This window comes from Astatotilapia calliptera, chromosome 12, assembly GCF_964374335.1.
Source record: "Astatotilapia calliptera chromosome 12, fAstCal68.1, whole genome shotgun sequence".
In the NCBI taxonomy this organism is placed as follows: Eukaryota; Metazoa; Chordata; class Actinopteri; order Cichliformes; family Cichlidae; genus Astatotilapia; species Astatotilapia calliptera.
The window spans coordinates 7,565,281-7,580,548 of record NC_137433.1 but is presented as its reverse complement, the minus strand read 5'-3'; the positions used below and the strand labels follow the sequence as shown (position 1 = coordinate 7,580,548).

General features: G+C 39.8%; 1 protein-coding gene across 1 annotated transcript in view; it reads right to left on the bottom strand.

Moving 5' to 3' along the window:
• Positions 1-15,268, bottom strand: part of LOC113021508 (dynein axonemal heavy chain 5-like) — a 132,202-nt gene that overhangs the window by 97,017 nt on the left and 19,917 nt on the right. Inside the window, exons 32-44 of the mRNA XM_080309140.1 lie at positions 15,059-15,205; positions 13,795-14,036; positions 13,465-13,641; positions 12,962-13,166; positions 12,577-12,719; positions 10,332-10,466; positions 9,525-9,647; positions 9,203-9,416; positions 8,637-8,860; positions 7,992-8,190; positions 7,729-7,901; positions 7,261-7,391; positions 5,407-5,560 (exon numbers count right to left, since the gene is read on the bottom strand). Of these exons, the coding sequence (XP_080165266.1) occupies positions 5,407-5,560; positions 7,261-7,391; positions 7,729-7,901; positions 7,992-8,190; positions 8,637-8,860; positions 9,203-9,416; positions 9,525-9,647; positions 10,332-10,466; positions 12,577-12,719; positions 12,962-13,166; positions 13,465-13,641; positions 13,795-14,036; positions 15,059-15,205 (2,267 nt within the window). The remainder of the gene's footprint in view (positions 1-5,406; positions 5,561-7,260; positions 7,392-7,728; positions 7,902-7,991; positions 8,191-8,636; positions 8,861-9,202; positions 9,417-9,524; positions 9,648-10,331; positions 10,467-12,576; positions 12,720-12,961; positions 13,167-13,464; positions 13,642-13,794; positions 14,037-15,058; positions 15,206-15,268) is intronic.

Genomic DNA, 15,268 nt, shown 5'->3' with positions numbered 1-15,268 from the left:
ACAGCGCTGCTTTTATCAAGGAATTCTCAGAATTTTTAACAAACATACATTCAAAATATAACATGATAATTTTAACCGGTGATTTTAACCTGCACATAGATAATCCTTCTGACCCTGCAACAAAAGAATTCTTAAACATCCTTCACTGTTTGGATTTTACCCAGCATGTCACGCAGCCGACTCACAACAGAGGACACACTCTGGACCTGGTCATCACCCATGGGCTGTCCACCAGCGTGTCCTCTGTTGTTGACTTGGCTGTCTCTGACCACTACTGTGTGTTTTTTAACATCACCGGTTTTATTCAGCGGGAGACCTCGGTGCGAACTGTGAGGAGGCGCTATCTAACCTCTGAAGTGGCTGCAAATTTTACCAGGGTTTTAGACGAATGCCCCCCTGTGATTTTACCTGCATCCTGCGATTTGATTTTTAGTTACTTCAACAGCAAACTGAAGAAAAGCCTTGACTCCGTTGCTCCACTCACCACCAAAAAGATTAACGTAAAACATGCATCACCCTGGAGAAACGAAGAAGTCAAAAAACTCAAAAGAAATTGCAGGGCAGCAGAAAGGAGATGGAGGAAAAATAAAAATACTATCAACCATCAAATATTTTGCGAGCAACTTAAAGTGTACAATAATACATTAAGGAAGTCAAGAAATTCATACTTCGCCAAAATAATCAGTATTAACAAAAATAATCCCAAGGTCCTCTTTTCCACCATAGATCATTTATTTAACCCTGATTTTAACAGCTCCCAAAGAACCCCCACAGACTCGCTCTGTGAGCAGTTTGCAGACCACTTCAGGGGAAAGATCAGCGCCATCAGATCTGATATTTTATCTAATCGCGATATGATTGTAAACACATCTGAGGGCTCGATTGTACCTGAGGAGACACTGGACAGCTTTGTCCTGGTTAATGCTGAGAACTTTCAGAAGGTTTTCTCCACAGTGAGACCCACCACATGTCTTTTAGATCCAATTCCTTCTTCACTCTTTAAAACACTTTATGGATTTTTTGAGGCTGAGCTTTTATGCATGATGAATTGCTCTCTTCAGTTGGGTGTCTTCCCTGCTGCCTTTAAAACGGCGGTGGTGAGGCCCCTTCTGAAGAAGAGCAATTTGGATTGTAATGATTTTAATAACTACAGACCTGTATCCAACTTACCATTTTTAAGTAAAGTCTTAGAGAAACTTGTTTTTACTCAGATTACTGATTTTCTCAATGATAGACAGATCCTGGAGATATTCCAGTCTGGATTTAGGGTGAACCACAGCACAGAGACGGCTCTCCTAAAGGTTTTAAATGATCTTAGATGTAACTGGGACTCCCAAAAGCTCTCAGTCCTGGTGCTACTGGATCTAAGCGCAGCCTTTGATACAGTAGACCACGCTATTCTTTTAAACAGACTGAAACACATGGTGGGCCTCTCTGGTGCTGTACACAGCTGGTTCACTTCCTATCTCTCTGACAGAACTTTTATGGTGAGTATGGATACATGCTCCTCTAAGATCCATAAAATGACATGTGGTGTGCCTCAAGGGTCGGTTCTAGGCCCTGTACTTTTTAATTTGTATATGCTCCCTCTCGGCGGTGTCATCAGGAGGCATGGAGTGAACTTCCACAGTTACGCTGATGACACGCAGCTGTACATCTCCGTGTCTCCTGATGACACCAGACAAATGGATGCCCTTTTTAACTGTATCTTGGATATAAGATCTTGGATGGCAGAAAACTTTTTACAACTTAACCAGGACAAAACTGAAGTTTTAATTGTCGGTCCTGAGGCTCAGAGAGAGAAACTCTTGCCTAAATTAGAGGCATTTTCACTATGTCCTTCGCTACAAGTGAAAAACCTGGGTGTTATTTTTGACTCTGAGCTTGGTTTTATCCCACATATTAAACATGTAACTAAAATTGGATTTTATCATCTAAAAAATATAGCCAGAGTCCGCCCTATTCTCTCTCGGGCCAACACGGAGATGCTGATGCATGCTTTTATTACCAGTCGCATTGATTACTGTAATGCCCTGCTCTCTGGTCTTCCTAAGAAGAATATTTCAACTTTACAACTCTTGCAAAACTCGGCAGCTCGTGTGCTGACGAAGACCAGAGGGCGGGCCCACATTACACCGGTTTTAGAATCGCTGCACTGGCTCCCCGTGTGTTTCAGGATCGATTTTAAAGTTCTTTTATTGGTTTTTAAATGTCTTAATGGTCTTGGGCCTTCTTATCTCTCAGATCTGCTTTTACCATACGAACCCTCGCGGACCCTGAGGTCCTCTGGTACTGGCCTTTTGATTGTCCCTAAAGTCAGGACACATACTCACGGAGAGGCAGCTTTTCAGTGGTATGGTCCTCGTCTGTGGAACAGCCTGCCGGAGGAGCTCAGGGCCGCAGAGAACGTACATGTTTTTAAGAACAGGCTCAAGACCCACCTTTTTAATTTAGCTTTTACTTAGCGTTTATTTATTTTATGCTTATTTATTCTATCCTGTTATTCTATTATTAATTTAGGATTTACCTAATATTTGTTTGATTTTATTCTTATTCGTTTTTTAATCTTCTTATTCTATTTATATTTATATTGTATCCTGTTCTTATTTATTTTATCATTTTACCCTATATATATTGTATTGCGTCATATCTCCGGTGTTTCCTCGGAGGGCGCTCTCTGCACCGGGGCTGTTATTGACCGTGGCTGCTGGGTCTCTGGGGTCCTCTCAGACTGGCTGGGGGGCTCCTTTGCCTCCCTCCTGCTGTGTGCCCAGCCTGGAGGCTGCGGTCTGTGACCGGCTCCCGGTGCAGACGGCTCCCTGTTATAGTGTTTCCTCACTTGGCTCATGCGAGCCCAGCCCAATTTTTACTCTTTAAGTGTGCGCGTGTGTGTATGTGTGTGTGGGTGGGGGGATATATGTGTATTGAGAGTGTGGGGAGTGAGTTGGAGGGTGGGGTGGGCTGCTTTTAACTATGTAAAGCACTTTGTGCTACATTTTCTCTGTATGAAAAGTGCTTTATAAATAAAGATTGATTGATTGATTGATGAAATGTTTACTGCACTCAAAGCGGAATGCAGTGCTAAAACAAAATGTTGTCTTCTAACATGCTTCTTTATCCTGCTCTTTTCCTTATCTTCTCACACAGGCCTCAAAGGTTTTTCATGTTAAAATAGAGTCCTTTCTCCCAAATGTCACCAAGTAATTGCTTGTTGAGGACTATTGGGATTCTCTTTAATATTTTAAGGGTTTGACCTCACAATTTGAAGCACTTTGAGTAGACTTGTGTTGTAAACTGATGATTTTTAAACAAAACTAAATTAAGCTGACTTGAAGTGAATATACACAGCTATCTGAGCGAGTACAACAGTTTGTAGGTTTTCCAAAACTATGTGTGACTGTTAAATAGCTGGTGCCAGTGCTTTCATAAAAAGATAATATGTGAATCAGACAATTATAGTTGTGCCAAAGAATTCATAAATTGTACAATTTTCTAATAAACACCACCTCTAAGTCCACCTCTCCAGTAACTATAAAGCAATTCAAAGGCAAATTACAAAAATATAAATATAAAATGCATGCAATATAAAACATTAAGTTTGTAAAGCATGCAAAGAAAAGCTGCAGAACAAAGACACCAATGGATTGAAAACTTGCTTAAGGAAGCACCAAGTAGCTTTCTGTACTGTAGTGCCTTACAGACCAATTACAGTAACATTATCTAATATAAAATATCAGTATGAGTCATTCAGATGGACTATCAGACAATGAGACTCCAACCTCTTACTTAAACTTGGAACCATATATTTTTCAACACCAACACTAACTGAGCTCTGTAAACAGTTTTATAAACAGTTAAGGTTTTATGGCAGGCTTACATTTCAGACTTTATGATATAATTTTAGGGGATGAACACAAAACTTGCATTAAGTGTTGAGGAATTTTAGCCATTTAGCAGAAAAGTCAATGAAAAGTCAGTCAGTCTTTGTCCAAACCCATCTAGAAAAGCAAGAGTAGCTTTGGAAAAAAACATTTTAGAGAATATATAACTATGGTAAACCTGTATAATAAAGACAGGAAATAAAAGGTATGGATAACATTTTGAATGCCTTATGAACAGAGACTGAAGTGGCCCAGAATAATCTAAAAGGCCATTTCAGCACCTTCAGCTAATGAGCAATAAAATTTAACAGAATGCGCATTGGTGTCGCTTCCAGTGACGGCATGATACGGCTCAGTACATAATAAGAATAATTACATTTTCTGCTTAAGCTCTCAGCACATTCCATATTTCATTCTTGACCCTGTGATGGCTTTATGGTGCTGATATTATTAAAGTTACTAGCGCTAGCTAGAGGCTGTACTTTAGCCTGTTGTGCTACAGAACAGGAGTTTGAATAAATAGAGTAACTCGTTTTGTTTTGTCTTTTTTTTTTTTTTTAAATAAAGGTGGGTAATTTCGAGTAACTTTTCACATAATTCAACAAATATCAGAAAACACACAAACTATGTCTGCGCATTTTGCCCCAAAATTCATTTTAGAGTTTTTAAATCAGACATGATGAGTTGCTGACTTGTGTTTTTGGTGAAACATCTTGCAAAACAAACTGAAGTATTCTCCTTTATATTATTCAAAAGTTCCATATAAATACTGCACTAGGCAGTTTGGTACAGTTTAGTGCAGGCTATGCCAGTTACTTTCAAACACTGTGTTGAAGTTAATAGTGACACACTAAGTTGGACTGGTACGGAGCAAGCTGTAGTGTTCATGGTCAATATTAGGCTGCGTCAAGTGTAGCATACATGAATTTCTATTTAAGAAGATGATGAAGATTAGATTCATCTCCCCAAATTCCATCTTTTATACTACCTTTAAAATATCTTGGGGTTAGAAATCGGCCATATAGCTTGTGAAACATGTGCTTATATCTTGTTGACTTCACTTAGCTAAATCCACAAAGAGAAATGGATATCATGGTAGCAACATCACATGGCAGCTTATCAAATAAGACTCTACTAGTGGCTCAAAACAAGTTAGAATGCAACTTATATCTAAGTAACTGTTTCCCCAAGCTATAACTCCTGATTACAAACCATAGGATATACTGTAATATCACCTGAAAAACAACAACAGAGCCAATGCAGTCCATGCACATGCACAGCACTGGATCACTACTGTCTATTAATGATATAAAAGAAGTAGAAACAACCAGATGCCTTTTTAAAGATACCTTAACCTCTCATTGATTATTTAATTTAAAACTATACAACTTTCAAACACTGCACACTGCATATTCTCTTGTTGTTCTGGTCTCACAGCCTTAACTGTGACCCACATTAAGTAGAGGATTACATTACTATGAATACGGATTATTTGGAATCTTTTCTCCTTGTGTGTGCTGCTGACCTCTCCAGATGACAGCACATTATTCATGTACTCCAAGAAGGACTCGTCTTTTATTTCGTTGTCAGTAAAGATGAAGCTGATGCCTTTTCCATGCTGGCCAGCTGTTCTGTACAAACTCTTCAGGTCATCCATCAGGTTGGATGTATTGTATGAGCTGGAAAAGAAAAGCATAAAATAAATATGCACACCCTTTCTTCACTAATAACTAATTTTACAGCTTCTAAAAATCATCCATACGTAGTTAAATGCAATCAAAAAGTGCAGCAGCAGAAAACTAGATCGCATAAAAACTTTAATTCATCTATTTATGTGCCAATTTGCATGAAATTTCTCATGAGATTGAAGCTCAAACTACATTTATTGGTGAGAGCGGTTTAAAAAAAAAAAGTGTCGGCGCCCCAGTTTGAGGCTTGGACGATGAAAGTGAAGCACATCTTAGCTTGAAAGTTCACCTGCTTTAGTGTGTGAATGTCAAATTTATTGAATTATAAAGAGGCAGATGAAAAATAAGTTAGAGGGAAAATGGAAGAAGCTGCAAATTGGAGATATTAACTGCATAAACAACATGAGAGAGAAACCACAGATTACTTTCATCTGGTTCTTTAATGATTATCAGTGAGATGAGATACTCCATCCTGTAGTTAATAAGAAATTATAACAACAGCCCTAAGTGGCTGGGAGTTACGCTGTGACTGCCAGACTAGATACGCATTGCTGGTTATTAAAAATAAACACACCTGTTCCCAACTCAACCCAGCAAAAGTGATGAGTTGACCAGTTTGTAAAAGAAGAAATAATATTTGAGGACAAAATAATGGCAGTTTGAGAACAATGAAGCTAGTTAAGCAAGATACAGGTAAAGAGTAACCTCTCCACTCAAGGGAGAAAAGCTGCTTAAGTGAAAAGTAACATTGTGTCAGCCATAAGGATAAAGAGCCCGGACACAGACAGCATGACTACTAGCCACTCAGGGCTGCTGTGATGATAGAAATGCTTCTTTATATGCAGTCTAGTGTGCTTCTAAGAATCCACTGCAGCATATATACCAAAATAAATGCTTTTAAAAAATCTCTAGTAGGAATAATAGTGTTAGGATAACAAAGTTTAAAAGAAATTGTGTACATTAAAGCAACAAGAAAGTCTAAGTTACTGTACAGACAGAGGGAGAGAAAGAGAGTAAATTGGGTTTGCATGAAATAAGAGAACTATCTGTACTGGATGTGCATCTGAAAATCAGTTTTATGTGTGTATCAGAGAGAGCAGATGAAAAAGAAGGAAGGGGACACACAATAGAGGTATCCGTTTTCACCAGGGATAGCTGTGAAGCTAAGAGGACAAACATGTGGTTCATTAATATTAATAGGAAACATTAAAATCTGTTTGGCGAACAAACCGGTGGAAAGTGTGACAATAAATGAATGTAGGGACTGAAGGAGGAAACTACTTGACAGGTTTGGAAGCACGAGTTAGTGATGGTGAGTTAGTATGTTAGTGAAGCCAGAGCTTCTGAGATATCATATAATTAGTATGATATCTGTACCTCTAATGAGAATATACTAGCTGCTGGGCCTGAGAGCTGATAATGCAGAATGTTTCTCATCAGTGACAAAGGTTCTGAGTTTAATGGTTTGATTATAGATGATTATATGATTAATGATTAGATTATAACTAAATCTAACGATTATAAAACAACTTTAGTTTGACATGTTTTGTGAAGAAATTACTCAGAAAAGGAAATCTGACAATGAAAGGTGTTACTACCACTCCACAATCCAATCCTTAGGAGGTTTACAACTTACACCACCCTACCTACATCATTAATAATATTAATATTAATTTTTGCCAGCACACTACCGTGTGAGCGTGATCTGGAAGATCTTGTATCCAGCTATGAACGAGGCCAATCTGGTCAGGCTCTGTTTGCCAGAACCCCCAACCCCCACCAGCAGGGCATTACCTCCCGGTGTTCGGATTATCCTCGACACCTACAAATACACACAGAGCTAGAGTCAAATAAGCATGTTTAGATTTGCAGTAAGTTGTAGGCAACAAAAGAAAATAGCAAGCAAAGTAGGAATACATTAAAAAGATAAAGTAGGAATCTGTGTCTGAGTGCAAATGTCTGGGAGTGAGCAACTGTTTGTGAACGCTCCACAATTTATACTCCTTGAAGTAAAACTGTTAGGATATTCCTTGGGCTTTAAGGTGGTCTGAAAACATTAATGGAGGACTTTGAAATGTAAAAACCCTGACTGATGAAAACGTTAGGAAGTGTAGATTATTTTGGTTGGCACAAACACGACAAAAAACTCTTTAGAGTACCTTGACCAAATGTATCATAGCATCCTGAAAGAAGACCATATCCATGCCAGTACCCCTAATACTTTCATTGTAATGGCTTAGGAACATGTTCAGACGGTCCTTTAAAGTCTCAAATGATTCAATAGGCTCGTACACTTTGGGCAAATCAAAGTCTGAGTCTTCTGGTTCTTCCCCTGTGAGGAAAAAAATGAAAGCAGGTCACAAAACTGAGAAAATCTCTTAAATATATATATATATTTCAATATAGTCAGACTCAGTAGTACCTGTGGCCTCAGGGGCATCTCGCAAGAAGTCAACAAAATATCTTTCTGCTACATAGTCCACCATATTCTTGTGCTCTTCACCAAGATGTTCTTCCACCAGCTTTGCCAGAGCCTGGTCAAACCACTCCACATCATCAGGCATCGTGAATCGATCCGCTATCACACGCTTGCACTCATGTTTCCAAAGTGCCATCAACGTCTGGAAAATATATGTTACGTTATTTTTCTGTTAGACAGAAGGTAATTAGCTACATGGAATAAAGTAATAATAATAAGTAATAACAAAGTAATGACTGGTAATAGGTAAAAGCACTGGGGTAGCTTAGTTACTGCAAAACTGTATTACTAGTGTATTATTTGACTTAGGATTTTTAATGTGAAGTCAGACTGTCAGCCGATATTTTTAACCTAGTTATTTTTGACCTCAGCAAGCCTCCTGTGACAGCTCTTGCCACTCAGTTTCATACTGCTGCCACTTCCCCTGTTTGTCACTTACTCAGTCATGCATATTTGTCCTTGGAAAAATCCTGCATGTGTGACCAAAAAAAATGTTTCTCCAGTGGAAATCTCAACATGTTCTCAAGTTTTTCTTAACTACTTGTCATGTTAGAAATGAGGTAATTAAGCATGCAAAATACATCTCACCTGGACAGAGGTGACAACTTCAGCATTGGTGCTGAGCATGCCTTGCCAGATCCTGGAGAGATCCCTCAGGTTAAAGATGTAGTGGAACTTTGCAGGAGTCGGAAGCATCTTGACCTTAGTCAGCTGCCAGAGACGACGCGTGAGGGAAACCAAACGAGGTACAGTGCTCTGGACCTCCTCGCTAAAACCACGTCCTGTGTAAAAGTGGCCCTCACCGATCACGCCTGTGTCATAAAGTCGATGTTTAGAAAAGTTATATATTTTTTTCCAAAGTAAAGGATACAGTGTGTTTCGTGAAATCACTGTATGGTGGCATTTATTAGTACTTAGTTCATCCCTCTAACTTGCTGTGATATATATATGATTGGCAACTATATTACAAGCACACAACACCTACACAACTGTCTGGAAATGGTAAAATAAGAACAAATAAAATAATGTATGTCTCTCAGGACATACATTATACATTATGCCTTAGACCTTGTCATGTATGAACATGTAATGCGAAGTAATCCCCAAAATATAAATGACTGCAGAAAAATGACTTCTTGCAGTGTTTTACCCACCAAATATCTTGTCTATCGAAGCATTGGAGGGCAGCGTGCAGTTAAAGATTGAGAACTGCCTTTTCAGTCTCTGTGGTATGTCATTACGGCCCCCTCCAGGATGAATCATTGCTGCCAGGAACTGAACATCCACAATATTTGTGAACTCTCCAGGTTTTTCCAGATTGAAGAAACCATTCTGTTCCATCAGCTGCCTGACAATCTCATTAGTCACCTGTGATTGAAAGCAAGAAGCTTAAATCAAGAAAAGTTTTGTTTTTCATTTATTTATCATTAACCAGTATTATGAATGAAAAAACACCAGTAGAAATGTTATAATGACCTGGTCTCCCCACTCATTGATGACAGGCATGTTGATGTCATCTATAAAAATTGACATTTTCTTCCCAGCAGGCGGTCCATAAGTGGTCCCCATCCTCTTATCAACATAGCTCTCAACTGACCTCTAAAAAAAAGGAAAAAAGGGAGGGATGAGGCAAGAAAAAGTACAGCGAGATAAAGAAAGAGATCTTTTAATTTCAACTGAAATGTAATTCATCACAGATCATCAATATCACACATGTTCATATTCTTTAATGGCAAATGAACACAGTCATGGTGTTGGTTTTCATTATAGACCTGCTCTGTGCATAAAGCATTGCCAGGTTGGCAATGCCTTATACAACTGCCCCCTGCCTTGCATTGAAACGATTACTTTCTTCCTGTCTTTGGCTGTGTGACTGCTGTCTACTCTTACTACTTCAGCTGTATCTCATCACTCGATCGGTCCCTGAGTGTGCGCAGTAAGGAGCCTATAATATGCCTTGTTACTCAGCTGTATTCCGCCCTCTTTCCTAGTTTGTGTCTATTTTGGTTTCACTGTACTTTGCATCCATCCTTCATATCTTTTGTTTTTGGTTTTACTACTATTTGTATAAGCCTTCAGCTAATTCCTGTGTTTGATCTCTTGGTGTTACGTTCTGTTGCATCAGCTTTCATTTTTAAAGTTTGCTCTTTATTCTTGTTTACCTGCCTGTGGTGTTCTCCCCTCTTTAACTGAACGCTCCTTTTAAGTTAAAAATTCACAGAGTGACACACTTCTGTTTCTTCTAAATTAAGAGAAACGTAGGCAGGTGACCTGCTGCTTTACCTGGAACATTAGTGGTGTAGTAGCAGAAGAGAAGTTGAGACTCTTGCCTATGTGGGTCTCAGGGTCATACTTTGACATGTAGCTCTTGATGATAACAGTCTTGGCTGTTCCTTGCTCTCCAATTAGCAAAACAGCCTATAACAAACATATTTAGATTTGCCATCAGTCCAAATTATCCCAACTAACTTCCACGTTATAGGATAACATGAGAAGGACGACAGTAGAACAAGACCGCGAACAGTTAACTGTGTCCTCCAATGCAAGAGAGGCACGTCTACGGCATATTCTATGAGGAAAGATCAAAGGGAAAGTAAGAGCATATCCTCTGCGTCTGCTGAGCATAAACACATGATGCTGGTTTTGTAGTTACATTTAAATGTTTATCCAAAGTTTACTTCAGGTTGTCTCTCTGGAGAAAGTACATGACTCATTGTCAAAGTCTAAAAACAGATGAGACCTTCATAAATGTAAATATAACACATCAGAGCTGCTTTTCCACCATCCCTGGACTCGCACCAGTTTGCATACAGGGAGAACCGGTCAACCGAGGATGCGATCGCCACAGTGCTGCACACATTACTGAAGCACTTGGAACACAGGAACACCTATGCACGGCTCCTCTTTGTAGACTACAGCTCGGCTTTTAATACCATCCGGCCATACAAACTCCGTCCCAAACTCCACCAACTGGGACTTAACTCCTCTCTGTGCAACTGGATTGTGGACTTCCTCACTAACCGTAGACAGAGTGTCAGAGTGGGTAAGAACACCTCTTCCACCCTTGTGGTCAACACCGGTGCCCCTCAGGGGTGTGTTCTGAGCCCTCTGCTATACACTCTCTTCACCCATGACTGTATTTCCTCCTGCGCGTCCAATCTCATTGTTAAGTTTGCAGATGACACTACAGTGCTCGGACTTATATCCAACAATGATGAGACAAACTATAGGACAGAGGTGCAACAACTAGAGTCATGGTGCCACGACAATAACTTGGTCTTAAACACCAAAAAGACCAAGGAGATCATTGTAGATTTCCGGAAGAGGGGTCATAACAACCATCTGCCTCTCTTCATTGGCAGTGAGGCGGTGGAGAGGGTGAGCAGTTTTAAATTCTTGGGGGTAACTGTGACCGAGGACCTGTCCTGGGGCAACCATATCACCTCAGTTGTACGGAAGGCCCAACAGCACCTCTACTACCTGAGGAGACTGCGGAGCGCACACATTCCCAGATCTCTGATGTTGAACTTCCACAACTGTGCCATCAGCAGCGTTCTGACGTATGGATTTCTAGTGTGGTTCCCCAGCTGCACCAAGGCCGATCAGCAAGCACTCCAGCGGGTGGTGAAAGAAGCTGGCAGAGTTATTGGAACAAGTCTGCCAGAGATCAGTAATATCTTCCCCACTCGCTGTCTGAGGAGGGTGCACAGTATCCTGCGGGACCAACATCACCCTGCGCGCCACCTTTTCCATCTGCTGCCCTCAGGGAGAAGGTACAGGTCTATACAGGCCAGAACATCCAGACTGGCCAACAGCCTGTATCCACAGGCTGTGAGGCTCCTGAACTCTCTGCCCCCCTCTCACGGACAATAACCATATCCAACTTCTTAATAGCAATGAACTGGTCTGCATTGGTGCATCATATCTTTATTCTCTTCCCCCTCCTGCCCCCCCCCTTCTTTCTTAAACAGATAACTATCATATCTGATATCATATCTCACAGTACAATAATATTGAATGGGTTGCACTGTTGTATTTTGTCATGTTTCTCAGGTCTTTGTCTGAATTTCTACGAACATTATTGCTAAGGATTGTCTTATTGCATTGGAGTCACACTGGGTTAAATATGTACACTTGGGTTTTAAGGGGTATTTATTATTTTCTTCTTTTTTTTGGGTTGTATGGAAGCCCCAAACGCAATTTCATTGTTCTTGACAATGACAATAAATAAATACTATAGAGGATTTAGAAAAGACACAAAACACTCAAGAACAGGAAGGTCAGATTAGACTTTGAAAACAGAAAACAGCTAAAAAGAGCCTTGCACAATTATCCAAAAACTAAAACTAAGATTGCTTGTGCCAGAATGATGGGAAAAGAAAAGTATGTGGAACATCATCACATTGTCTATCAAACATGGAGAAGGCAGTTTAACACTACGCGTTAAAGCATGCGCGTGTAGGCTGTCACTGGAAGCGGGTCACTAGTGTTTGCTGATGATGGAAATTACTCTAACTGGTAACCATACCTTGCCTTGCTTTGCAATAGTCTGGGTTAGGAAGTCTGTTCTAACGTTGTCCACATTGGGGACCAAAATTGAGCTGTACTCTGGTGTGAATTCAGATGGATAAATGTATTCCTCCACTCTGGTGTTCCAATGGACCCAATGACCTGGAAAAATATTTAATTAAATTTTAATAAGATAAAGCTTGTTGTAGAGATCAACACAAAATATGAAAAAAAAAAAAAATTCAAAATAATATTAATCCAAGGATATTAATTTAGTTTATCACTAAAAATAATTTTATATACACATATGTACTTTCCATAAGTACAACATGAGACATAATGTCTCTGCCTACCCAGTAACTAAACAACGCCATCTGACTGAAAGTTAATGAAGCCATGCTTACCATCTGCTGTGACATAGTAGTCAAACATGGTGTCCTCACTGTCAGGAGGAATGTCTGGCAAGTTTAGATGAATACTCTTGTTTCCTCTAAGCCAGATTTCCATCTTCCTCCGATCATCCAGTTCAAGTACGGCCCCAGCGCTCCACATTAGTGCAAAGACATAAAGCCGCTCCAAGAACTCTCTGGATAAATCGCCACACTGCTCCTGTAAATTGATATCCATTTTAAGATGAGGAAATTCAGGGATCATTAAAAGAACCCAAAAAGGAGATGAGCACTTCATAAGTTAGGCCAAGTCTATGAAACTGAACATACAAAATATATGGACAAAACTATGAGTCCCAGTCTGTATAATGGGTATAAATGTGCTTAAAAAGGTTTTGAAAACATAAATACAAGTTGGTCTCACTATAAATTTCCACTTCTACTTCAAGAGTCACTTATCAATGAAATATTCATTAGCTGCTGTTCGTGTGCATGTCCAGTGGATGGGAATACCTCACCTTAGGTGGTATGAGTCCCTGTAGCATGTTTATGCATTGCATGATTACAAAGGCCTCTAGCATGTCCATTTTGAACTCTAGTGACTGCACGCAGAAGCGGTAGAGCTCGGAGAAAGACGAAGAGAAGAGCTTTCTCAGTATCTCTGCCTCATGTGGGGACCGTTTCTTCAACCAGCCCTAGAAGCAGCAACAGCATGACTCTATTTAGTCAAAACTACATGCAGTGCACAGGTTTTAAATTATATGATTCACAAGTAAATATTGCCTTAATATACCTTGATTTCAAACTTTTACGAAATGAAACAAAAATAATTACAACCGGTTTTTCACCTCTAGTATGGGGATCCAGGTGAGCACAGAGGAGCTCATGAACACCATGCCATTGCGTGAGACGGTGGCTGGAGAGGCATTGTCGATGTTATGCGGCTCAAATACCACCTTGCAGTTGGGAGCCATTGGTATTCGGTCTCCATTTGCGAGTGTAAGAGTTCTGTTGTCATCCAAAACTGAATTTAGGTTTTCAATCCAGATGGCGTCAACTGGCCCATCCAGCACTATCCAGATGTGCTCTCCTGTGAGGGAAACAAAGTGTTTGTTTACATGATTACGAAAATGAGGTGGTATGAAGACCTTGTGCTGTCACCCTCAAGCAAAAATGAGCTACATTTCTGAATATGAATTTAGTGCAGACAAAAGAGTTCAAAATGTTTTCTTGGCTAACCAGCAATCATGAGCTATCAGTTTGCAAGAAAAACAACAACTGAGTCATTTATTTTGTGGAATTTTAAATATGAACAAAGAAATCCGTTTCTCCTCGCTCTCCTCCCAGTTGGAAAACATCCAAAAACAGAAACACAAAAGACAAATTGCGTCTGAAACAAGCAAAAGGCTGACGTTGTCTGACGTTCAGGCAATATCGCACGATAAAGCTGCTGTTTGAATGTGGTTTACACTCTAAATGCTGAGAAATCAGTTCCTTTGAATATGACTACTACATGAGCACGTGTTTTACACAGAAGTTACCAGATGATACACACAAGGCTGTTTCTGCATCAGTTAAAACACAATGAGCGTGGACAGCACACAGCTGTTTTCACAAAGTACTTCTTTTCTTTGAGGAATATCTACTTGACCCAGGAGCTGCTGCCCTGTCACATTGCCACATCTACTTTTCTACACTGGAATTCACTCTGTCCAAAGTAGCAAGCTCTGCAAATGAACAGGAAGTAGCAGCAGGAAAATAATGCAAATACGCAGAGAACACCCCACTCATAGATATGCAAAACACCATCAGAACAAGTAATTAATAGATGAGATGTGTACTTAGACGCATAAAAGCAAACATGGAATGCATACGCAATTGCCCGCAGACATTTTTAATTATCCGTGTAAGCTTAGAACTAAATAGGAAGATTAAACAGAGCTTTGTTTCCTTTGAACCTTCCAACGTTGTCCCAACGTATTAATACTTAATTGCAATAACCTACTTGAACTGGTTTGTCAAAGTTCTCATGGAAAACAATGTTTACCAATGATTTTTTGCTTTATTAATACCCAAGTGTGACATATGTGCACAATAAGAAACTTTTTGGACCTTTCTTTGCTCTCAGTGTTTTCCTCCACAGTGTAGAGAAGATGCCATCAGTCCAGTCATTTGTGGCCACATCTAGTCTGCCAAACATCTGAGGTGCAGTAACGGCTTTGGGGTTCATGCGCATCTCTCTGTGAGAATGACCACATTCTGGAAGAAAATTAGATATTAGCAGAAACATGTTCTGTTTTCCTAAAGTTAATATAATGGATA